At 40.7% G+C, this 26,684-nt stretch overlaps 1 protein-coding gene across 1 annotated transcript in view; it reads left to right on the top strand.

The window, feature by feature from the left end:
• Positions 1–26,684, top strand: part of JAZF1 (JAZF zinc finger 1) — a 330,823-nt gene that overhangs the window by 182,511 nt on the left and 121,628 nt on the right. The window contains exon 2 of the mRNA XM_005891431.3: positions 360–432. Within this exon, the coding sequence (XP_005891493.1) occupies positions 360–432 (73 nt within the window). The remainder of the gene's footprint in view (positions 1–359; positions 433–26,684) is intronic.

Below are 26,684 nucleotides of genomic sequence, written 5' to 3'. Positions count from 1 at the left end.
GAAGTGAGCATAATTAACAGAGACTTTCTTTCTTAGGCCGATTAACCGCCAAAAACCATGCCAACATTGTAACTGTAAGCAGTGAAAACCAATATTTATGAGGGGGATTGTGCAGGAGTTTGTGTGACAGATGGACATTTTATCACTGTTGATGTTTGGAATTCTCTTGAAAAGTAATGCAATATCTTGTTATTTATGAATGAATGAACAAATGATTATGTTTTGCTGACTGAGGTTTCTTTAAAAAGTAGTCTACTAAATTAATCTTTTTCTCCATTTAGCCTCTGTTACGTTAGGTTAGGTAGCCTCATATATTCTGATGCGAAAGCTGAAAAATCATAATTGTGTTTTTATTTCAGATACAGATCCACGTGTTTTAGAAAAACAAGAATTACAGCAGCCAACCTATGTTGCCCTCAGTTACATTAATAGGTAAGCCATTTTCAGAATTTATAGCAACCTCGTATCTGTCACGTTTATTTTTCAAAGGTATCTTTTTAACAGGGTAGGAAAAATGTTTTCAGTCTTTAAATATTTACAGGAGATTATTTAAAATCAACTCTATATGGAATTTTCTTATTTCTCTGTTGGGGAGAGGCAGGTTGTAGTTCTCTGTTCATGTGGCAGAAAACATGACTGATTTATAAGCTCATTCTGGAAGTATTTTGTATGCAGAGTTAGAGTACGCTCTTTTGACTTCATAGGGCAGTTTGGGAGATTAATGGATTTATGTGAGTGAAACTTTAAAACCTGGGGTAAAGAGTTGCTGTATGAATTCAGAACATTGTTGGAGTATCAGAATATATCGGGACATAACTAATAGAAATAACTTAAGATCAAAGTTACATAGTAGCAACTCCTTTTAGGAAAAACATTTTCAACTGACTCCTCTGTGTCTAGTCACATGAGTTTTTACTGAAACTGAACATGTGAGCATGACCTCAGAGAACTATTAGAACTTATATATCGGGTCTAAAAAAGGACTTGGTGTTTCAGCCAACTGAAATAATTAAGGAGACAGGGATTTTTGAAGAGAACCTGAAATCAACTTATGTTAAGACAACGATCTCCACACAACCTCCCAAGAGAAAAAGGCAAAGTAAACCTAGCATTGAAGTGAATTTTTAAGGAGAATGAAAAAATCTCTGCCCGTAATTCAGTGCTTGAATATCTATTGACTGCCCCTTTTTTATATAAGGCAAAGAGTGGTTCTGGTTTCTTGGTGCCAGATCCTTGGTTCAGGGTTTGAGGTAGAAAGCTGGAAATGAATTATCTGTACTGCTTCATTGTAATGCTTTTTTAGTAAATTAAACGTTGTCTGGAGAGGGCTTTGATTTGGAGTTGCCATACTCACTTTAAAGTTCTTTTATGAAGCATGCTTTCTAAAGAATTCATTAATGTAAACATCTATTTGCATGTCCTCTTGGGGTTTCCTACTTATCAGTCTGTTCTGAAACTGAGATAAAATATAGCTACAGTTTTTCAGTGCCCATAACCTTGGGGATGTTTTAAGTGGAACACCTTCAAAGTCACATTAAATACAATTATTTAAAGATGTATGTGCTTTTCTGGATTTCTCACAAACCTGTGTTTCCTGAGGTTAGGATGGGTTTTGAAAAGACTTTAGTTTCTAAATTGTAAAGTGTGCATTAGAATTATGTGACTGGAATGTATGTGAAATAGCCTAGTAATATTGAGGAACAAGATAGTCTTATAAGTTAATTATGGTATTGAATAGCATTCTTTAATAGCGTGGCTATTGTGTTTTGGGTAAAATATGTTATCTATGTATGTACAAAGGTGTGTGCTACTAAGCCTTATTCTAATGAGAGTCTGTGGATTTTCACATTCATTCTTCCTGTTTGTTCCATCAGCCAGGTTGGCAGCAGGGATCTGCTGATCACACAGGTGTTATACTCACTAAAGGAATAAATACTCTGCTGGATGTGATTTCAGTGAAGGTGAAGAGCAGGAACAAGGGCCTCAGACAAAAAAATCCACCAGAGAATTTGAATCGAGTATGATAGTTTAGCATTAACTGTGCAGCAGAATGTGCTTAAATCTGAGAGAGCCAGGATGTAATCAGTGCGTGTGAACTTCCTGAGATGAGTCTTCTGCGAGAAAATGAGTCATTAAAAAAAAAACCCTTTATACATATATACAATGGAATATTACTCAGCCATTAAATAGAATGAAATAATACCATTTGCAGCAACACGGATGGACCTAAAGAGTGTCATACTGAGCGAAGTAAGTCAGAGGAGAAATATTGTATGACATCCCTTATGTGGAATCTAAAAAGAAATGATACAAATGAACTCATAAGACAGAAAGAGACTCACAGACTTAGAAACTGAACTTCAGTTGTGGGGGTGGGGGCATGGAGAATGATAGGTTTGGGCTGGGCATATACACATTGCTATATTTAAAATGGATAATCAGCAAGTACCTGCTATATAGCACACGGAACTCTGCTCAGTGTTATGTGGCAGCCTGGATGAGAGGGGAGTTTGGGGGAGATGGATACATGTAAAGTATGGCTGAGTCACTTCCCTGTTCATCTGAAACTGTCACGGTGTTTTACTGTTGTTCAGTTGCTCAGTCATGTCCACCTCTTTGCGACCCCATGGACTGCAGCACCATGGGGCTGTCCTTCACCATGGGTTTCCCTGTCCTTCACCATCTCCCAGAGCTTGCTCAAACTCGTGTCCATTGAGTCGGTGATGCCATCCAACCATCTCGTCCTCTGTTGTCCCCTTCTTCTCCTGCCTTCAATCTTTCCCAGCATCAGGGTCTTTTCTAATGAGTTGGCTCTTCACATCAGGTGGCCAAAGTATTGGAGCTTCAGCTTCATCATTAGTCCTTCCAATGAATATTCAGGGTTGATTTCCTTTAGGACTGACTAGGTGGATCTCCTTGCAGTCCAAGGGACTCTCAAGAGCCTTTCCCAACACCACAGTTCAAAAGCATCATATCCCCCAATACAAAATAAAAAAAATTTTTTTTAAACATCAACCATTTAAAAAATAACCTTTTGTAATTGTAGTCATATGGACGCATTGTAGAAAATTAGAAAATGTAAGCAAACAAAAAAATTTATTAAAATACCACATTCCCACCACTCAACTAATCACTAGTTGTTACACCTTAGAACACATTTTTCAGATCGCTTTTTAAAAATACTACATAATAGCATCTATACTTCAATAAAAATAAATGCATAAATAAACATATGATTTTTAACCAAAAGCTGTACTCACTCTTTTGCAGTCTGCTCAGTTTTGTCACTGATCTCTACTTTTTCAGTACATTTGCATCTAGTCTAATAGCCAGATCATATGCAGGTTTCCCCAGATGATCTAAACAAGTCCATTACTGTAGTTTATCTGACCCAGTGTCCAATCCAGCACATCACATTGCACTTGGATGTTTTGTCCCCACAAGTTTCTTTTAATCTGATACAGTGACTTTTTGAAAAGATGGGCCACCTTCAGGGTTTCCTTTAGATTGTCTCCTTGAGGCCATTTGGCAGGTTCCTCTGTTTCCTTTCTTTGCTATAAGGTGAAAGTTAGATCTGGAAGGATGTGTCGAACTGGACATATCATTGCATTTAGAGATCTGATACAACAGAGAGTTCACTGTGTCATGTCCTTGCTGGCAGAGAAGCAGACGTATGTAAGAGACTGAGACATTTAGTCGTGATCTTTAAGTCAAGAGAAGACTGTGTATGGAAGGTTGCCCAGGTTAGTAACAACCCTTCTCACTGGGGATTCCTTTGTGGACAGTGCCACGTACATAAGATAGGACTGAGTACATGGTAGACACTCTAGATACTGGTTTGTAGGTGATAAATAAAAACCTGGTAGGTGGGAAAAGAGAGCTGAGCAAAGGTGAGCTGCAAGAAGGAAGCCAAGTCTGACCTTGGGGGAGAAATATGCTAAAAGGACCCTTACGGGTACCGGATACTCTAAAATTCCTGGAGGAAAACATAGGCAGAACACTCCGTGACATGAGTTGCAATAATATTTTTTTAGATCCGTCTCTTAGAGTAATGGAAATAAAAACAAAAATAAAAACTGAGACCTAATTAAACTTAAAAGCTTTTGCACAGCTTTGCACAGCAAAGGAGACCATAAATAAAATGAAAAGACAACGTATGGAATGGGAGAATATATTTGCCAATGATGTGATCGACAAGGGATTAATTTCCAAAATATACAAACAGCTCATACAGCTTAATATCAAAAAGCCAAACAACACAATCAAAAAATGTGCAGAAGATCTAAATAAACATCTCTCTAAAAAGACGTACAGATGGTCTACAGGCACATGAAAAGATGCTCAGTATTGCTAATTATTAGAGAGATGCAAATCAAAACTACAGTGAGGTATCACCTCACACCAGTCAGAATGGCCATCATCAAAAAATCTATAAATAGTACGTGTTGGAGAGGGTGTGGAGAAATGGGAACCCTCCTACACTGTTGGTGATAATGTAAATTGGTGCACCCACTGTGGAGAACTGTATAGAGGTTCCCTAAAAACCAAAAATAGAGGTGCCACATGATTCAGCAGTCCCACTCCTGGACACATATTTGGAGAAAACTCTAATTTAAAAAGATAAATGCACCCCAGTGTTCATAGCACCACTGTTTACAATAGCCAAGACATGGAAGCAACCTGAATGTCCCTCAATTGTTACTCATAATATTAGCATAAAAAATAATGCTATTTGTAGCAATATAGATTAACATAGAGATTATCATATTACATGAAGTAAGTCAAACAAGACAAATATCAATGATATTGCTTATATGTGAAAACATTTGTACAGTGAACCTTCACACAATATTGAAAAGCAATTATCCTCCAATTAAAAAAATTTTAAATAATATAAATCAACTTATTTATGAAAGAGGCCCATAGACATAGAGAACAAATTTAAGATTACCAAAGAGAAAATTGGGGGGAGGGGGACAGGGATAAATTAGGAGTTTGAGATTAACAGTATTATATATAAAATATTATATATAGTATATATTATATATAAAATAAGGACCTACTGTATAGCACAGGAAATATATTTAATATCTTATAATAACCTATAATGGAAAAGAATCTAAAAGTATATATATATATCTCATATGTATGCGTAACTGAATCACTTGCTGTGCAATTGAAATAACAGAACTTTGTAAATCAAAAATCAACTATAGTCCAATTTTTAAAATTTTGAGCTTGGGGAGGAGTCTTAAGGGCTTTCGATACAAAAGGGAAATATACTGAAATTCGCATGAAGTCAGGAGAGATTCAAGAGAATAATAAGGGTTAGGTAGTGTAAAAGACAGAGAAGGAAATGGCACCCCACTCCAGTACTCTTGCCTGGAAAATCCCATGGACGGTGGAGCCTGGTAGGCTGCAGTCCATGGGGTCGCAAAAGGTCGGACACAAGTGAGCGACTTCCTTTCACTTTTCACTTTCACGCATTGGAGAAGGAAATGGCAACCCACTCCAGTGTTCTTGCCTGGAGAATCCCAGGGACGGGGGAGCCTGGTGGGGTCTGTGGGGTCGCACAGAGTCGGACACGACTGACGCGACTTAGCAGCAGCAGCAACAGTGTAAAAGAACATCAGCTTGATAGCAATATACTGAATAGTGCAGAATACTGAACAAGTGAGTTTTTTTTCCCGTTTACCTCAGGGGGAAATAAAATCTTAATTTTGCTATGCAGTGAAGACAGAAAAAGAATTAATATTTTTCTGCTCATATATCTGTTTATGCACCTCTAATGTTCTTTGGGGCACATCAAAATTGAGTTGAAACTGTCTTTGGCAATGACACTGACTGAAATTGCAGAGTTAGGGTTCCTAAAATGGAGCTAGCTTTTTGGATTAAAAAAAGAACTGAGTAGAAATTGGAGAGCCATTGTTTATACCTATTTTAAATTGTTTTACTCATTTGAACATAATGTGTTGAACAACACTTGAATTCTTTTACAAGCTGGTCTATTATAACACCTGAGCAAATTTTAAAATAAAAATAGTTTAATGAGAAAGAGGAAAATTAAATGAATTAGGGTTGTAAGAGTAGTGCTGGCGGGGGGTGGAGGGGAAGATGGATATAAGTTTTAAAGACAGGAACTTTTATTATTTTTGTGGCATGAGAAACAATGACAAGTTCATGTTATAGGAAATCTAATGGCTTAGTCTGTATGATATTTATACACTTGGGGGAAAAAAGGGCAAGAAGAAAAGCTAGATTTTGGATATGAGACAATATAGAAGAAATAATATAGAAGGAAAAATAGAGCAAATGTAACTCTTAATGCCTTGAGCTCTGTGCTAAGCATTTTTCACATTGCATGTTTCATTTAATCTTCACAGTGACCACATGAAGGTACTGTGATCTTCATTTTACAGATTCACAAGTTGAAACTCAGATGTTAAGTAACTTGTCCTAGGTCCCTGGATGGTAGGAAATGGAGTATTGGGTTCAGACCTGCACAGTTAGGCTTCAGAACCTGTGTTCTTAATGGTTCTACAATCTTCCATGTTGAAATATCAGAGAGGAAGGTACTAGCTTAGAAAACTAAGAGGAGAATTTGGAAAACTGATGATGAAAAAAAAAAAATCAGATAGGACAAGCTGAGCAGAGGGAATGCATAAAGACATAAAAATAAGAGTAATTTCTGTGTTGTAGACAATAGGTGGGTAACAGCCTAATCAAATTAAAATAGTAGGAGACAGAAGAAGCCAAAAAAATGCTGTGAGAGAAGTGACTAGGGGCTCCTAAGGGGTGTATTGTTACCAAGAAACTAGCTCAAGTGTGCAGGGTACATGCTGCCCTAGCAGGCTTCAGCTGGAGTGGGAAAGGATGCCTTCGCACCTTAGACTGGGAGAACAGAAAGGGCAGAGCACCGTGAGGGCACAGGAAACTGTCCCCTACCTCCGGTCACCAGTAGGCAGGTGATAGGTGAGCCTCAGGGTGAAGTCAGGTATCTCCTTACAAAGATTGATGAGAAGCCCTGGGCTGCATCCTCCGGTCGCCAGTGGGCAGGTGATAGGTGAGCCTCAGGGTGAAGTCAGGTATCTCCTTACAAAGATGGATGAGAAGCCCGGGGCTGCATCCTCCTGTCACCAGTGGGCAGGTGATAGGTGAGCCTCAGGGTGAAGTCAGGTATCTCCTTACAGAGATTGATGAGAAGCCCGGGGCTGCATCTGGGTGTTTCCTTCAGGTCGTTGTGACATAGATCAGGTAACTGCCTTGAGGTGACAAGATAAATTATTAACAATTGTGACTTTCCAGAAATGGGTAACTGGGATGAGTTAAAGACGTAATAATGAACAAGAGCATGGCTGTTATACTATTTTCTCCCCAGAAAGTTTGATTAAAATAATTGAAGTCTCCAAATAAACTTAATTTTTAAAATGTGTATATCATTTTGGTATAAACTATAAAGGAATGCTATGCCTAGGCACAAATGGGTACTTTGCACTCAGTGCTTGTCATTTACTGCCTAATAAAAATGTAATTAATATTCTCTCCTTCCTGAACTACAGCTCTACTCGAATTCTCTTTGTTAAGACTCCCTGCACCGTTTGGCACAGTAGTAGTTAGGTTTAACCTCCTCTAAAAATTAATTTTTCTTTAGCTTAGTGTTTGTCATTAAACAGCAAATTCTAAAATAAGGTTCCTAGAGCAGTAATTCCAATGGGTGTTAACCAGCTCCTCCCTCCCTCCCTCTCTCTGTCCCTCTCCCTCTCTCTCACAGACAAAGCTCATTTATTCACAAAAGGGTTCTGTCAATCCATCTGGGGAAATCCTGAGTTAAATAACATGGATTTCTTTATTACAGGCTTTAATCAGATCCTCTCCTACACAGAGCTGCATTTTAAGTCTCCAGGAGGGATGGTATAATTTTCATATGTACCTGATCCCAGAGTACTTTTTCTTGAAGCATCTGACGGGACTAGTTCTGCTGTGTGGGGATTCCTAGAGTTCAGTCACTTCCACCTGTATCAGCAGCTTCCCCAAGGAACCGGGAAGCCTTTCAGAACAGTCTGCTCTTCTTTTCCTGATTCAAAATGCAGGACGTTGCCATTTCCCTCATGATCACTGGGGAAAAGGAGGACAAAATCCTCACCTCTGTGCCAGCTCCATCGTCTTCTACTCTGTGCCTATTTGAATAGTGATCTATTTTCTTCTCTCAGTCTTCCCAGACATCTAGGTGGCTTCTATTAAAAATGGAGATTTTTTTGTTTGAAAACAATATTTGTTTCTCCCTACCCCTATCTCCTGGAGAAGGCAATGGCACCCCACTCCAGTACTCTTGCCTGGAAAATCCCATGGACGGAGGAGCCTGGTAGGCTGCAGACCATTGGGTCTCGAAGAGTTGGACACAACTGAGTGACTTCACTTTCACTTCTCACTTTCATGCATTGGAGAAGGAAACGGCAACCCACTCCAGTGTTCTTGCCTGGAGAATCCCAGGGACGGGGGAGCCTGGTGGGCCACCGTCTATGGGGTTGCACAGAGTCAGACACGACTGAAGCGACTTAGCAGTAGCAACCCCCATCTCCAATGTCATTCTCCTCTTTCTCTCAGAAATAGAGCAATGTAGTGGTGAAGAATGTGCGAGCAAGAGTGAGACAATGCTGTCTCTGCCTTGCATGAGCTATGTGAACAGGTTGGCAAGTCTCAGCCTCTGTGTCCTTAACTCTAATAATAATACCTTGCTAACTGTGAGTGTGAAATCAGTATGGACAAAGCACATACAGCAGGACCTGGGACATAGGAAGTGTTGTATAAGTAATAGGTCTTATTATTCTTTATATTCTGCCCATGCTGAGTCTCCCTTTTTCCTATCATCAGTAATTAGAGGAACAACTGCAAAGGAAGCACAGTTTTGCAGCAGGGCCAGCACAGTCCCCACCAGGAAATACGCTCCACAAGGGCAGGGATACTTTCTGTCTCCCATAGCTGTGTCCCCAGCTCCCGGAACAGTGTCTGGCTCATAGTAGACTCTCAGTAAATGTTTATTAAATGAATGAGTATGAATTTGTATAAGGAACGAAGGAGGGAATAGATCATTGATTCTAGGGACACTTCTATGAGACACCAGGAGGCTCTACTTCCCACATGCATCGAGAGGGCTATGTGATAAAAATGGAGTGGAGGATGACTTTTATTCAGCATCCATATGGAGAACAGCATAAAGTATGCTAAACGTTGGCCATCGCTAGTTCTTCCACCGTAAACAACTGGACTGATGGACGAGATGATGGTTTTCAGGCTCAGTAGGAGAACATCGAGGACGATAGGCAGGACAAAGTTGATTGCTGAGAGAAAAGAAACTTAGAGGTGATCCCCATGGTCATCTGGCTCACTGCAGGACGGTTTCCTTACTGCAGTTGAGTGACCTAGAACCCAAAGAGTGAGAACAGAGTTGGGGCAACTTGAGCTGCTGGAACCTGTAGCACAGGGGCCTGGAGATGAGGTATCAGTACAGAAAGGGGCCACAAAAGTCTGGATGAGGGTCCTTCCTGAGTCCACGGCCGAGGGTGGATATGTTCAGGGTAAGACTGTGTCTTACCAAAGGACAGCAGCTCCAGCCGTGAGAATGGAACATCCGCACCAGAGGTCAAGCAGTCCTGTAGGCATTGCATTCTAGCCAGCATGGAAACAGCAACCTGTTTCCCCCCTGGTCTTTTAACTGAGGCATCAGAAAGACTCACATTAGAAATAAGGACTTTGTCCTAGAGTATGACCAGCCCTAGAGACGCCCTAACTGCTCCTAAAATCAAGACTCTGTAAGCTCTTCAGAGGAGACAGTTTGGAGGTGAGTCCTGAAAAGTTGAAAGAACACTTTGGGCTTTCCATGGCCTTATTAAAGCATACGTGTAGGCCTACACAAGTTCAGCATGATCAGCCTGAAACTGAGCTACCTGCTAGAATAAAAATCAATAGTCTTCATAGAAATTAGGAAGATACATAATGTTTAATATACAATAAAAAATTACTAGACATGAAAAACACAGGAAAATCTTACCCTTAGACAAGGAAAAAATAACAAAAAAGCAATCAATAGACACCCTCCCTGAGATGGCTCAGATGTTGGATTTAGGAAACAAAGACATAGAAGCAGTCATTATAAATGTGTTCCAGAACAGAAAGGAAAAATATACTAAATAAGAGGTGGTTTTGAATGAAAACAAAATTAGTCTGGATGCTTTTTTTTTTTTTTTTTTAAAGAAATTCTCCTACCAGATTCTGAACCGCTTAATGAAAGCTTTCTTCCTCTTCTCGCTTTCATTCCCACTCCAAAACCTCCCCTAATTCCCCCAAACCCTCACTCTTGCTGTTGCAGTTGGACTCATTTCTGCCAGATTATAGTCAGTCATAACCTCATTAAAAATGTTGTAATTGGCCAAGTGTGTACTGCCCTTCTATTTATTCTATACAAACAAGCCTGAAACATTTGACTTTTTTTAGTCTTTCTGAAAGCAGTGGATTTTGTGTGTGTGTGTATGTGTGTGTGAGAAACCACCTGTTTGTGGTCTTCTGAGAGCAGTCCTATTTATTACAGTACAAGACATGCTTTCCCATTTCCCTCCTTTGTCCACCAGATCTGAGGTTTCTGCGTGGCCCGGCCCCAGACTGGAGTTTGTGGCCTAATGCATGCTGTAAACATGTTGCATGCTGTCAGATCTCAAACACCAGACATTGTGCTACCATTTTCTTAGCCTAGGTTTTTATGAATGTCAGTTGAAACAAAGCCATGATGGCTGCCTGCCAAATTTCCCTTGTAATATCTGTAATCTGGTGTGCCTCGCTCACTGTGCTTTGCAAGAAGCATGTGCTCTCGGGAGACATTGGGAAGCCGGAAAGAGCTTTTATGTGACATTTTGGCTTGCTCCAACAGAATTAGCTTGTGCTACTGGCATAAAACACATGGTTGGAGAGGTGAGTCTCGGCAGAACTGGGCAATATGATTCTCTTCTTAGGTACCGGGCCTCCCTGCATAACTCACTTACCATTTACAGTTAAGGCAATCAGTATTTTAAAACAGACTGCTTATACAACTCAAATCATACCAGGGCATTTTTTAGTCTTTCTTATGTCTACCAGTCAGTATTTGTGACTGTTCTTTTTGTGCATCTTTTAAGTCCATTTCAAAGCAGCATTACATTTTTTTCAAAATCTTCAGACTTACTGATTGAAAGAGATTGAATGATAATTGAAACCATCTAGAAATAGTCTTAGATTTCCTCTTTTTCCCCCATTTGTAGGAATTCATTTCCTGGACTTTTTCCTAAGCAAGATATTTTCAGTATCTCCTACTGTGATATTTCCCTGTGGATCAGGGTCTCTAGTGCCCCCACTTCTTTGTGCCCTCTTCCTGGTACCACATTTACCTGGACACCTCTAGAATCTCAGCCCTTCCTTTCTTACCTACCTTCATATTTGGGCTGGTTGCCAGATACCAGCTTCGAATTTACCAGTTTAGTTGAATTCCCTTCTCCCAGGGACCTTGCCCGCTCATTGTCTCCAGTCTCAGCCTCGCTACCTGGGCTCGCTGCTGAGAACCACTAACGTGCCTTGCAGCACGGTGTGTCCCACCACAAACAGCCGTTCTAACCTCAGCTGGACCCGCAAGACAGTCCTCTAATGCTTTCAGCCCAAGTTAAAACCTTGCTAAACTTACCATCATCTTGGTAAACGCGGCATTATCGACCCAGTGGACATGAATTTGAGCAAATTATGGGAGATAGTGAAGGACAGGGAAGCCTGGCATGCTGCAGTACATGGGCTTGCAAAGAGTCAGACGACTGAGTGACTGAACAACTAAACTTAAATACAGTCAGTCTCAAGTGTTTCCCTTTGTACCAGCATTCCTAAAGGAATTCCCAGTCCCCTCCTTAGCAGATGATCTTAGTTCCTGTACTGAGAAGATAGAGACATTTCTGCATCCTGTTTCAACTTCTCTTTTCCATCTCCACATTCATCTGGATTTTTCATTCATGTTCTATTCAGTCTTACTCTCCCTCGTGCAAAGCTGGCACCACAGCCTATACTCCACATCTGTCTCTCATCTCTGTGGCCTCAAACCTCTTAATGTCTGGCTTCATTTAGTCACACTTCATGTATCCTAAGATCTGCTCTATCCTAAGCATTCCCTGTCCATTTCTGTTTTCTTTTCATTGATAATATGGTGTCTTCCCTGAGATTTTCCCCTGTTTCGCCTACTGAGTTTGATGCCCTTGTCTGCTTTCTGTTTCTGAAACCCTTTCCTCCTCGTGCCCATTAACGTGTTCTATCCTGGTTCTTCTCCTGCCTCTTTGCCACACAGACAGATTTCTCCCTAAGTTTTGTCCCTTGTACTTTGCTTTTGCGTTGGTATTCACTCCATTCCTACAGTTTAGCTCTCACCTCTGTGGAAAGGACTTCTGACCCCCTAGTCCTAGGTCTCCTCCAGTTATCATTTCCACCTGCCCGTTGGTACCTGAGTGTTTGGTGCAGGTTCAACTCATCCAGTGCTGGACGCATTGTTTCACAACTCCCTCCAAAATGGCTTCTCTTTTTCGGGCTAGTAATGTTGTTTCGTGATACCTATTCATTCACTGGGCTCCCGTGGTGGCGCAGATGGTAAAGAATCTGCCCACAATGCATGAGACCTGGGTTTGATCCCCTGGAGAAGGGAATGGCAACCCACTCCAGTGTTGGAGTATTCTGTGAACAGAGGAACCTGGCGAGCTACAGTCCATGGGGTAGCAAAGAATCAGATACGCCTGAGCACCTAACACACCCACACCCACACCCACACACACCTACCCCTAGGAAGCTTAAAGTTTATTATTTTCCACCCATCGGTTTCCCTCACTCCCATTTCCAAATAACCAGGTGCCAGATCTGTGCTGTCTGCATCCTCATGACCTTTTTGAACTGTTCCCCTGCTACTGTCCTTACGTGAAGCTCTTAACTCCCTGTTTTGGATTATCCTAAGAACTCACTATTCTCCCTGCCTGCCTCCACCCTGAGTACCAGCTGCCATCAGAAGATGGGTCAGAAGTATCAGTCATCAGCATCAGGTACAGAAACCTTCCATGCTTCGTTCTCAGCTTGCTGCATTCTCCTCTTTTCTCCACTCTTTCCTGGCTGTGAGAATTGTCCTCTTCAAGGCTGACTTTTAATGCTGCCTATTTTATGAAGGTTCCCCACGCTCCAGAAAGAACTGTTGAAATCTCTAAGGTCCATTTCCAAAATCATAGCATCAACATACTTTGCTGTGAACCTGGATTCATGAAGTTTAAATTTGTGTACAAATGTATTTAAGATCAATAGCTGCTCTTTTCTCTCCCTAACTCCCCACCAGTCCTCCTACTCCAAAGTAACTAATGTTAATGTCATAGAAGGTATCCATCACATTCGTACTGAGGTGCAGACATGTATGCAGGGGTTTGGTTGTTGGTAACATTTGTTTTTATAAAACACAGAAGCCTGAGGACTTCCCTGGTGGTCCTAAGACTCCATGCTCCCAATGCAGGGGTCCCAGGTTTGATCCCTAGTCGGGAACTAGATCCCACATGCAGCAACGAAGACCCAGTGCAGCCAAATAAAATAAATCAATAAATATTTTTTTGAATGAAAGCCTGAAATAAATAAATTATATAAATTGCCCACGTCTCTTCTTGATTTTCCATTTAACATCTTTCTGGGTCAAAGAGATAGCTCCATCTTATTCTTTTAATACCTCCATAGAATTCTAAGATACAGATGTGTAACAGTTCAACTCTTCCACAGCTGATTGGTGGACATCAGCTAGTTTCCAGATTTGTTTGCATGTGTTTGTGTTTTTGCCACTAATAACAGTGCTGCCACATGAATTAATCCCTGTTTATTCTACATGCCAAGAATTCTTTGCTTGTATTTCTTCATTAGTAGAACCTAAGTCGGATTGCCTCTCTCTGCTGCCAGTGGCTTCCTGTCACATGGAGTAAAAATGAGCCACTCCTCACTTGGCTCCAAGGCCTCTGTGATGGAGTACTCCCACCTCGCAGCCTCACCCCTCACCAGCACGGCTCCTTCTCCGTGAGATCGTCCTGCTCCCAGCTCTTGTCCCCCTTGGCCCCTCTGCTGGGACACACTCCCTCCCTTCAGAACTCGACACAGTTCTTACCCAGCCTCCCCCTTCAGGTGTTTGGTCAGATATCAGCTGCACAACAGGCCTTCCCTGGCCACCAACTGAAATAGTTCCCTGTCCGCCTGTCCCTGTGCCCTTAACTCTGCTTTCTTGTTCTTCGTGTCACTTGCCACCACCTTAAATCACAGTTTAATGAATTGCTTTGTTGTTGGTACCTGCCTCCCCCTGGAGAATGGGAGCTCCCTGGAGGCAGGGACTTTGTCTTGGTCATCACTTTGTCGTCAGCTTCCGGAATAGGACCTGTTACATCATAGGTGGTCAGTGAATGTGTCTTGAATAAGTGTGTGTCTAACAATCATAGTTTTAATGTGTGTATCTTACATTGTCCTCCCAGTACATGTTTTATTCATCTGTTTCTTGCCTCTTCACACCTGACTGCATGATAAGTACTTTGCCTATGGTATGAGATGAGATCAAGGGACTGTTGTGCATGGTGGCGAATTTTTAACATAAGGGATGACCTTGGAGATACCCCTCCACCCGCTGCCATACACATTTACAAAATGACTCAAGGCACTACACCTCTCTTATTTCATTTGGAAATTCAGATCGCTGGCAGTAATCTACTTGATTTATCGTTTTCCCCTTATGTGCAGCACCTCGGAGTTAATTAAGAAAGCCATGAATCTTCCCTCCGTTGCTCTTGCGCACTCCCCTTTGCTGGATGTTCTCATATTGCTGAGACTGTTGATTTGGGACTCAAGTTGAAACATTACTTAATTTTCTCACATTGAGGTTCATTATGCTGCACCTAAAGACTAGTCTTGCCTTTGAAGGCCCTTTCACTGGCAAGCTTTAAAATAGCTTCATGTTCCCAGTTTCTAAATAACTTGTTCTCATTTCCGCTACCATAGCCAAGACCTTGTCTGCTGGCTCCCTGTAGTGCAGCTGGGTCAGCCCCACGTCCCCAGAAAGACCTCACCATCCTCACAGAGTAGACACCCAGCTCTGGTCCATGCGGAGGTTGTTTCCAGCAATAGCAATGCAGACTTAGAGAGGAGAGCCATCCAGCCGGGCCCCTAAACACCAAAAAGGACCATCTGTCCTGAATAAGAGAACACAGACAAATCATGAGAAAGCATCAGCCTTATGTCCTTAAAAGACCAAAGCTAATTTTATTGAAATTATCGTGTTAAGGAAGAATGAAATGTGTAACACAGGAAATTACTTCCCTTGGCTCATCATTTTCAGCATAGATTAGCTTCTCAGAGTCGGGCAACTATTGTGTACAGGGCACGGGGCAGTGCACCTAACTCTGACATTTGTAGTCTCACCATGACCTTGCCTCACAGCTCTACTCTCCCTTCTACCCCTAAGAAAATGAATTCCCAGGGAGGCTGTGGGACTTTTTAGTGCCTTGGACTCCTCTAGTTAGCCGGCAAAGCTGATGGACTATTTCCCAAAATTGTGTTTTTAAGTTCATAAGCTAAAATATATAATATTGCAAAGAAAACCAATTATATTCAAATGTAGATGTCAACATATTAAAATTATGAACTTGTGATATGGTAACTTGTGCTTCTTAAGGCCTTAAATAAGAAAGCTTGCCTCTTGAGAAATCTGTATGCTGCTCAGGAAGCAACAGTTAGAACTGGATATGGAACAACAGACTTGTTCCAAATAGGAAAAGGAGTACATCAAGGCTGTATATTGTCACCGTACTTATTATATGCAGAGTACATCATGAGAAATGCAGGGCTGGATGAAGCACAAGCTGGAATCAAGATTGCTGGGAGAAATATCAACAACTTCAGATATGCAGATGACACCACCCTTATGGCAGAAAGTGAAGAGGAACTAAAAAGCCTCTTGATGAAAGTGAAAGAGAGTGAAAAAGTTGGCTTAAAGCTCAACATTCAGAAAACAAAGATCATGGCATCCAGTCCCATCACTTCATGGCAAAATAGATGGGAAAACAGGAAACAGTAGCAGACTTTATTTTCAGGGGCTCCAGAATCACTGCAGATGGTGACTGTAGCCATGAAATTAAAAGACGCTTACTCCTTGGAAGAAAAGTTATGACCAACCTAGACAGCATATTAAAAAGCAGAGACATTACTTTGCCAACAAAGGTCTGTCTAGTCAAGGGTATGGTTTTTCCATAGTCATGTATGGATGTGAGAGTTGGACTAGAAAGAAAGCTGAGCGCTGAAGAATTGATGCTTTTGAACTGTGGTGTTGGAGAAGACTGTTGAGAGTCCCTTAGACTGCAAGGAGATCCAACCAGTCCATCCTAAAGGAAATCAGTCCTGACTATTCATTGGAAAGACTGATGCCGAAGCTGAAACTCCAATATTTTGGCCACCTGATGGGAAGAGCTGACTCATTTGAAAAGACCCTGATGCTGGGAAAGATTGAAGGCAGGAGGAGAAGGGAACGATAGAGAATGAGATGGTTGGATGGCATCACTGACTCAGACATGAGTTTGAGTAAACTCTGGGAGTTGGTGATGGACAGGGAGGCCTGGCATGCTGCAGTCCATGGGGTCACAAAGAGTCAGACCCAACTGAGCGACTGAACTGACTGACTGAAGAGAGCTTAGGCACTGGGTGACTAGTTTACATAATTTCAAGTTAGTGATAAGTATAAACTGTATTTTGAGATACGTGTTACAATTATACTGTGATATAAAAATATCTTGGACGACTTTGGATGTAAAATCATAGATTCTGCAAAGATACCATGATTAGTCACTTCTGTTCATAATGGAAAGAAATGCTGTGTTTCAGTTAAGTTAGTGAAACATATTCTTTTTATCCAAGATCTCCTGAGTTCTATCCATGGCTCCTTTAGGTCCACTGACCCCAGGTTAAGAACATCTCAGATAGTCGTCACTGTTACTAAGTAGCTTTTAGAGGCGAGCTTGCACCCAAAATGATGCACTTCCAACATCTGCTTTTTCTTGTACATCATGGTGCCCACCCCAATACTATTACCTTGCATTTCTAAAGAATTTCATGTATTTTACTCCTCATGCTGCCTTGTGAGGTAGGTCATGGCATAAATGATAATTAAAATGTATATAATAGAAGTTTTTTTATAAGAAACTTTCACAAGTAATTCAAAGTAGTCTCATTTCTTCTGGAATTATACATTTACTCCATTGAGCTGTGATTCTATTACAAAAATTGCTCTGACCTAATTTTTTACAGGGGTCAGAGAAATTCAATGACTTTTCCACATTCACACAGCTAGTACATGACAGACTCAGGGTTTGACCTCCCAGATCTCTTTGTCCTGTAGTCTTATTCTTCATGATTACCTGGATACCATAGTAAAAAGATGTCAGACAGTTTCTCTCAAAAAACTACATGGAATTCACGCAGTTCCAGGATAAGGCCCATGTCTCCTCATTTCCAGCTGTTTTGTCTTGCTTCACACACATTACATCTAAAAACTTAATACTCAAAAAAAAACAACAACAATAAAAAAGCCGACAGCTCAGAATTTACTCACATAGAGCTCTTCAATTGGACACGCAAACCATGTGCAGTTACCAGACTTGAATAATTTAAATGCTGGCTTGTATTTTATTGTCATTGTCTCCAGGTGCTGGTAAAATCCAAACCACAAGCAAGGAGGATTTTTCATTCTACCCCGAGCAGGTGGTAATTTAATCTCTGGTCATTGCAGTCCTGACTCTCCTTCCTTCCTTGATGCCAGTTAGTACCTTTTGCTTGACAATCAGTTCACTCTGCACCGTTCCATTGCTCAGGCCGTAAACGTGATGTCAGACAAGCAGAATGATTTTCAGAGAAGCCTTCCCTGAGCGTCCACCTTTCCGTGATGACTGAAATTTCCATGCACATTAAGGTGACAACACGGGCCCATGTAATTCACAAGTGATGGGGCCAGTGTACAATCAGTTCTTGCCAACCTTCTCTCCTCTAATGAGATACGATCCAGCATGCCAAGACCACAAATTGAATCCGGCTTTTGGAGTTGTCCCTGCCTTCTCAGCAGTGTCTTGTACATGTTGTCTTGACTGTGCCTGGCTTAGCCAACTGAATTTTTTTATTTCAGGTTGAGAGGTTAGCAACTGTCAATACTCAGTCCTCTTGAAAAACCACACTCGCAGCAGAACAAATTGCATGACCATCCCTTTATGTCAGATGCTATCCAAGTTTGTCTTTTGCCCAAACTCAGGTTAGCTGGAAAGGATAATTGGTGTCATTGTCCATACAACCAGAGAAGGAACACGCAGTGTTCTTTGGCAGTGTGTGTCAACTGCACGTGCCTCTGTGCTTTTGTCTTCCAGGAAAAATAGAATCCATTGTTGGTGCAAAGCTGATTTATTTTTTTCATTGTCATTATTAGGGCAGATTCATCTGGAGCAAATAAGCCGGCAAGTTGCTTTGACTTGTTCTTCATTGTGCCCATGCACACATGCCTCTTTCATTCATTGCCCATTTTATCATTGTGTTCAACACCAGCCACAGTAGTGATGTACAGTTCTCTTGGGCCAAACAAGTATGATGGAAAGCTGGTTTCTGTATCACATTCATCTTTGCTAGATGGCAGCCATATTTTTGAAAACTCAAAGCTGGAATGCTTTTAATTAATAAAGGCACATTACTCTCTTAGCTCATTTACCCTTTAAAAAATGTTATGATCTTTGACATAGATTTCTCTAGGACTAAGGCATCAAGTCTTATTTTCTAGAGTTTTAAAGGGGCATGCACATACTTACGTATAATATCAAAGTCAAAGAAATCTTAATTTTAACCTGAAAAACTATTGTAAACCCTTCATTTTCTCCCCATAGGTCACGCAGCATTCTTATAGCCCCTAAAAGATATTGAATAGAAAAGATAGGTCCTCATTCTGGAATTCCACCTGATATGCCTTCAAAATAACAAGAGCTTTGCCCATGGCTGTCATCTCTTCCCATCTGTTAATAAGTGTATTACGTGAACTGTGAGTTGTGGATCATTCTGTTACGTATAAACTGATACTGTTTATAGTAATGCAAATCAATCAGGAATTTCATGTGGACTTCCATTAAATTTCCATTTAATCGTATCTGGTTTCTTTTGTTCAACGTGTACTTTTGAGATTTATCCATGCTATGAATGAATGAATTAATCTGTTTTTGCTCTCTGTATAGTTTTCCATTTTATGGATTACTAAACTTATCCATTCTCTTGTTGATGGTCTTTGGCTATTACAAGTAGAGAGTCGTCAGCATTCTCATACCAGTCTTTTTGTGGTTACAGCATTCTCTTTGGTGTATTTCTAGAAGTGGAATTGCTGATGTATGTAGTATGTATTATTAAGCTGTTAGAAACAGCCAAACGGTTTTTACTGGCAGTTGAACCACACCGCTCTCCCACAGGCTAGGAAGGAGCCTTCAGTTGCTTCGTGTACTCATCAACACTGTACTGTCACCCGCATCAGGTTTAGTTTTAGTCATTCTTCTGGTTGTCTGGTGGTATTGAGAGCAACTTATCTTTGGTCCTTGGTACCTCTTTAATTTTTGGTGTATGAAAACGCTAAAATAAGAATAGGAATTAAAAATAGAAATAGCACTTAGATTTCATCAACAAACTGCTTTTATCTTTCAAGTGTTTATATGTTCAAAAAATTAGACTTTTTAAAATTTTGCTTTGTCACTTATGTTTTTCCAGATTGCTATGCAATAATGTAGTTTAAAAACACTCTGGCTGATTTGCATCCACAAAAATGGCTGGTAAGAAGACTTTAGTCCATCTCTTTACAAATAAAAGTGAGAGTCTGTTGAATCCATGCCTTTACCGCTATAAGAAGGGGTGGGCAGTCAGAAAACTATGAGAAGGGGATCAGTGTATTCTGTCTTCTCCACCTGGACCCAAGCAGAGAACCCTCTAGGTGTGTCTGAGCTCTTCCCGCCAAAATCTTGGGGAGGGATGTGGCCAGTACGGGGGAACCTGTAGTGTCTCCGCCACTGCTGTCTCCCAGAGCCTCATATACATCTTCTTCTGCTAGTGGTTTTGACCCACTGCCCAAAGCCATGCTTCAGGAGGGCTCAACTATGTCAGGTTTTTCTTTGAAAACATGAGAACAGCTTTTCATTCCTGAGAGTAAAAACAGTGTGCCTAAGTATACAGAGGTACATAATAAAAGTGTAAAGAAGTGCACGGCACAGCGAACTATGAAAACCAGGATCACAGTTGTCTCTGGAGGCAGGGGTACCATGGAGGGAGTAGAGAATGGGCTTCATCTGGGTTGGTAGCATTTTATTTCTTAAACTGGAGGTGTGTTTACCAGTTTTTGTTTCAGTGTTCTTTAAACCATTTTGAAATCTTAATGTTGCAGTCAATACATTCTTGTTGTTAATGATTTACATACCAATGAATGGTATAAAAGAGAAGTGAAACATCATTTACATGTCCACCACCATACACAGCTGCTGCTGCTGCTAAGTTGCTTCAGTCGTGTCCGTGCGACCCCATAGATGGCAGCCCACCAGGCTCCCCCGTCCCTGGGATTCTCCAGGCAAGAACACTGGAGTGGGTTGCCATTTCCTTCTCCAATGCATGAAAGTGAAAAGTGAAAGTGAAGTTGTTCAGTCATGTCCAAGTCTTTGCAACCCCATGAACTGCAGCCTACCAGGCTCCTCCGTCCATGGGATTTTCCAGGCAAGAGTACTGGAGTGGGGTGCCATCGCCTTCTCTGACCATACACAGCATTCCACACCATACAAGGATTTTGGCCCATGTTCTTCCAGGATTTTGTATATTCTACTGATTAATGTATAAATATTTCCACAGTGAAATTTGTGTTTACATGTACACACATATAAAGAGTGTAATATATAAATGGACCATACTCTATACTCCATTTTTATATCCTTCCCTTTTTAAATAAATTTCATTGTAGAAATAATTATATATTAATAAATGTAGCTATAGATTATCATTAAAGTGGGTACGTTCAGTTCAGTTGCTCAGTCGTGTCCGACTCCTTGCGACCCCACGAATCACAGCACGCCAGGCCTCCCTGTCCATCACCAACTCCCAGAGTTCACTCAAACTCACGTCCATCGAGTCAGTGATGCCATCGAGCCATCTCATCCTCTGTCGTCCCCTCTTCTTCCTGCCCCCAGTTCCTCCCAGCATCAGTCTTTTCCAATGACTCAACTCTTCGAATGAGGTGGCCAAAGTATTGGAGTTTCCACTTTAGCATCATTACTTCCAAAAAACACCCAGGGCTGATCTCCCTTATAATGGACTAGTTGGATCTCCTTGCAGCCCAAGGGACCCTCAAGAGTCTTCTCCAACACCACAGTTCAAAAGCATCAATTCTTCAGGGCTCAATTTTCTTCACAGTGGGTATGTATTAGTCTACATATAGGTTTACTCTGCTGCTAAGTCACTTGAGTCGTGTCCGACTCTGTGCGACCCCATAGATAGCAGCCCACCAGGCTCCCCCGTCTCTGGGATTCTCCAGGCAAGAACACTGGAGTTGGTTGCCATTTCTTTCTCCAGTGCATGAAAGTGAAAAGTGAAAGTGAGGTCGCTCAGTCGCGTCCCACTCTTTGTGACCCCATGGACTGCAGCCCACCAGGCTCCTCCGTCCATGGGATTTTCCAGGAAAGAGTACTGGAGTGGGGTGCCATACTCTAAATTTATGTAAACCAGGCCTTTCTTAATGAATATTTAGTTAGTTTTCTTTCTTTTTTTGTTGTTGTTAATGCATAAACAGTATAGCAATGAACAGCCAGAATTTACATCTTTTGCACACTACTGTAGTTATTCCCTTAGGATGAATGTCTGTCAGGAGAACTGCTGAGTCTGAAGATGTGTACAACTGAAATTTTGATAAATTTTCAGCAAAACCTCCTCTAGAAATGTGTTCCAGCGTAGGATGCTAAGAGTCTGTTCTACCCTTCCTTATCTTCAATGGGAATTAGAATTTTTTATGAATCTTTGCCAGCTTAAATATCTTAACCACCTAAAAGCATATTCTGTTGTTATAATTTTCATCTGTTTGATTCAGTATCTTAATAAAATAATACTTTTGTAAAGAGAAAAAAAATTATCTTAGTGGAAGCTTAGTAAAATAAACAAGATAATAAATCTTAGCTTTCTTCACCCAAAGTTAACCACAGTTAGTATTTCTGGGTATTTTCTTCCAGTTTTTGTTTCTTGTGCGTATTTTTCCAGAATCATACCATACATAGAATTATGTCTCTACTTTTCCCACTTACGTTTATTTTGGGCATTTTTAGTCTCTAAATATTTTTTGAAACAATCATTTGGCAGCACTACTACCTAGAACTTATTCATCCATTTCCTGTGTTGGACCATTGGATGGTCTTATATTTTTCAGTGCTGTGAATGATGCCATGATTACATCTGACTTGTTTCTAGAATGGGATTCAAGACTGAACACTTTACAGTTTACCGATACAGTAAATTATCAGTAAATTACTGATAACTTTATTTTATAATCAGTAAATTACTGATAAAATTATTTCCATAAAGGATATAGTCATTTTGATCCTTACCAGTAGTGAACGAGAATGTTTCACTATTTCCTTGCTGGCATTAAGGATTATCATAAAAAACTTCTGCCAATTTAATATTAAGGAAAACATGGCAGATGGTATTGATGAATGACTAGTGTGATAGCTCCCTGTTTTTCATGTAATAGGGCCATGGTACAGTTAGAAAAGGGCTGGGTCTTTTCAACACATGAAGGAAGTATAAAATTTCCAAGTTGTCTTCTGGAATCCCTTCCAAAAGGCTACTGAATATGAGATCCAGCTTGGAAGCCAAGATTTATAGCCCCAGACCCCACTGAACAACGATCAAATCATTCATATACATTATAGAGTCCCTTGTTTGAAACTGAATGACTGGATAAATGTTTGGTTCCTGAGGGGTAAAAATCCTCCAGTGTTTAGACTTGTTCCTTCTTTCTCCCTGTTTGTGATCAGTCTGTGAAACTCCCACAGGTTCTAGAAGAATAGGGAACCAGAGGGTAGAAAGGAGAGAAGTGTGCTGCCAGGTCTCTGGCCCTCTTGTCTTTTTAACAGCCTCTCTCTCCCACCAGCTTCCCACTTCCCTCCCATCCTCTCAAAAAGAGCAGAAGTCTAACGTGAGAGGCTAAATAAGAAATGTTAATTGGGCCTATTCAGATCTCTGTTTGGGATTGATATAGAACTTGACTAGCCCAGCTCCTTAGAATTGTGCAGTCTACACCATCTTGCAGTTAACCTGGGTGTCCCGGCCCATTTTCTTCTCTCCTCTGAACTTAAGCAGCTGGAAGTTTAAGCTGCTACCTCATCTTCACTGCTCGCACTGCTTCCCAAGATACGAGATCAGAATCCCAGACCCCAAAAGGCATTAAGAGAGGACTTTCCAGGCAGGGTACCACGGGAAGGTCAGACAGTCAGGATCATCCCTTGAGAGTTTCCGAAGAATTTTGTTTATTCAAAAGCTTCGACTCATATAAAAGCGTGAAAATAAACCTGCCTTTCCCACCAGAGAGATTTGGCCACCAGTAACGATCGTGGCAGACTCTTATCCTGCTTCTCCTCTGTATTTACAGAGGCTCAGAGAAGGGATAATGCATTTTATGGATTTCATCTCATTACAGGCCTGGCCACATTCCATATGTCATGGGTGCCCTTGCCTTCTAGGAGTCTTTCCTCCCTCCTCCCCCACCCCACCCACCCCCCTGCCGCCCATGAACATAACCGTGTCCAGGGTCAGCTTGAATTGTGTTTTTCTCACTTGTGACAGGAATAGAATTTTGCATCTCACTCTCCACCTCCATCCATCGCCAAACCACCTCAATTCCCTCATCACCACTTCAGTCTGCACAAAGTGAGGTTTCATTACTATATTTGCAATAAAAATACTGTAAATCATGTAAGGCTGCTGTAAGAAAGAGTGGGTGGGGATTACACTCTCTTCCCAAGTTAAACTCAAACCCAGCATCTGTACAAGGTACCTTCTCGGAAGAGCCTGGCATTGTGTTTGTCATGCCCTTCCATGTAGAGTTCCTGAGTGTACTGTATAGTGTTAATGTGTTGAATACTTTTTCTTTTAGCCGATCTTCTAGAACTGAAAAGTGATGCCAGCATGCTGCTCATAAAGCGTTAGCTTTTCCTGATTACATTTCCATGTTTTGCAGTTGCAGGGGAAGGAGAATTTAGATCCATCCAGTAGCTTTCCAATTGGAAATACATGACAAACTGCAGAAACATATGTGTCCAAGCGACATGTCACTTGACAGTTCATATTTTCCTGTCCCATCTTGTTTTAGTGTGTGCAGTGGCCGCACTGGTCATGTGTTTTTATTCATGCAGTCATATCTTTATACTCTGCCGCCTGACTTGTTCTAGGGATGGAACAAGACGAACTTCAGAAGTTAAATTCAAACAAGATGTGAGGGAATGAATTTCTTTTAGGGATAAGAGAGGAATGCCTTCTAGTCAGGAAGGATTTATGATTTTTGGCTTTGTTTTCCTTTCTTTTTTCATTAGTCTTTAGACTTACCAAATTCAAATGTGCTCATGATTTATAAAATACAATGATCTTTGCTTTATTGTCAGGAGTAAAGATCAAGAAGGGTTAATCAGCCTGCATATACTAAGTATACTCACAGGTACTCTAAAAAGATGTGTCATGTAGAAATATAACATTTTTTAAACAGATACACTTGCCTCTTCTTGTAGTCAGATTTGGGGGAAATTTAAGGATGTTTTGATTCATGGCCCTTATTCATCTTAAGCAGTAGTTTTGAGATGTCAGAAGACTTGAATGATAGGCATTTATGTGTATTAACATTAGCTATAAGGAAAACATATGTATCTATGCTGTGTGGGACAATTGGCGATAAGAATAAACATGTTCAGATCTTCCCTGAATGCCAGTCACCAAGTTCTCCTTTATCTTAGACTTTGCATAGAGAATGGATGCATTTTTATTAGATGCCTGACATTTTGTTTACTTATTTGTGTTATAAAAAAAATCACAGAGCCAAGTTATCTTCGGTGTACAGTAATGTGAAAAAATAAGAAATGCAACAATTTGGTACTGTCAAGAGTTTTGATCTTTGCTTGGATTTAGTGCTGAAGAGCAGTATGTACATATTTTAACCTTTGAGTCTGATATGTACTGAAATGTGCAGTGTCAGTGGCCTGTAAATGAAACCCTGTAGCTGTCACAGCTGTCTTGGCTTCTTCTGAAAAATCTACAGTGCCTTTCTTGTCGTTCTCATGCTGATAGTGTTAGAAAAAAGAAACACATGCGAACATAGTCCACACACTCACAGACAGAGATTCCATGATAAATTCCAGACCACAGGATACACTGGGAAAGCCTCCCTCTTTTTTTTTTTTTTTTTTAATGAATTTTCTTGAGATTAGCTTCAGCATTTTAGCCAGTATTTTAAGGACTAACAGACTTATGAGTTACCATCATTGGCATCTGAATGTGACCCAACCAGCCATGTAAGTAGGATCCGTGATCACCAGAAGAGGTTGGTTCCTTTTTCCTTTGGTTTCTTTAGTCATCTCCTACTTAGCTCCTTTAATTTTTTTTTTTTTAGCAAGCTGTGTAGACCATTAAAGAAAACCTGGATTTCTCAGTTATTAAGGAAATCCTAGAATAAGCTTTAAAAATGGTGGACGAGAGCGGAATCATTTATTTCCTACCCTTCTGGCACAATACTTGATGTGTATTTCTTTCCATGTTTTGTGTCCCATTCTAATTTTATAGGCATTTATGAAAGGTTGTCATCGAGACACACATTTAACTGTGTTATTTTGTGAGCATTTTTTCCATGTTGCTTCATCTTCAAAATTACTAATTTTTTTTAATGATCACGTACTATTTCATAGGGTAGAATTCACAGAAACATGCCATCCATTTTGTCATGAGGACTGCTTACAAGCTCTCATGATTATAAATTACGCTGAAGCAGACTTTCATTGTGCCAATATTCCCTTTTAGATTATTTTCATATGACCTTTTCTCAGAAGGGGATGCTGTTTGCCAGTGAGTCTCCAACTTCTGTCCCAGTGTGCATATTTGCATGATTATCTTCATTACACATTCCCAAGGGAAAACTTAGATTTCTGCTAAACCCCAAAACATTTCAGGGAGGAGTCTCTAGGTCAGTGGTCCCCAACCTTTTTAGGCACCAGGGACTGGTTTTGTGGAAGACAGTTTTTCCGCGGACCAGGGAGAGGGATGGTTTCGGGATGATTCAAGCACATTTCATTTATTGTGCACTTCATTTGCATTATTATTGCATCAGCTCCACTTCAGGTCATCAGGCATTAGATCCTGGAGGCTGGGGTCCCCTGGTCTGGGTGAAGCCCTACAGAAATCTGCATTTGCCATCACTGTTTTGTGTGTACGTGAATAACGTGTTCATGTGTAGGCATTATTCTCCACTTAAACAATGTTTACAAGAAAGTACTGTTCGCATGAGGCTGACTTAAACCTACTTGAGTTTGTTAAAAACAGAGTCATTTACAAACACTAGT

The sequence above is a fragment of the Bos mutus genome, chromosome 4, assembly GCF_027580195.1.
Source record: "Bos mutus isolate GX-2022 chromosome 4, NWIPB_WYAK_1.1, whole genome shotgun sequence".
NCBI classification, from domain to species: domain Eukaryota; kingdom Metazoa; phylum Chordata; class Mammalia; order Artiodactyla; family Bovidae; genus Bos; species Bos mutus.
Note: the sequence above shows the minus strand (reverse complement) of the source record. Positions and strands in the feature narration are given on the sequence as shown.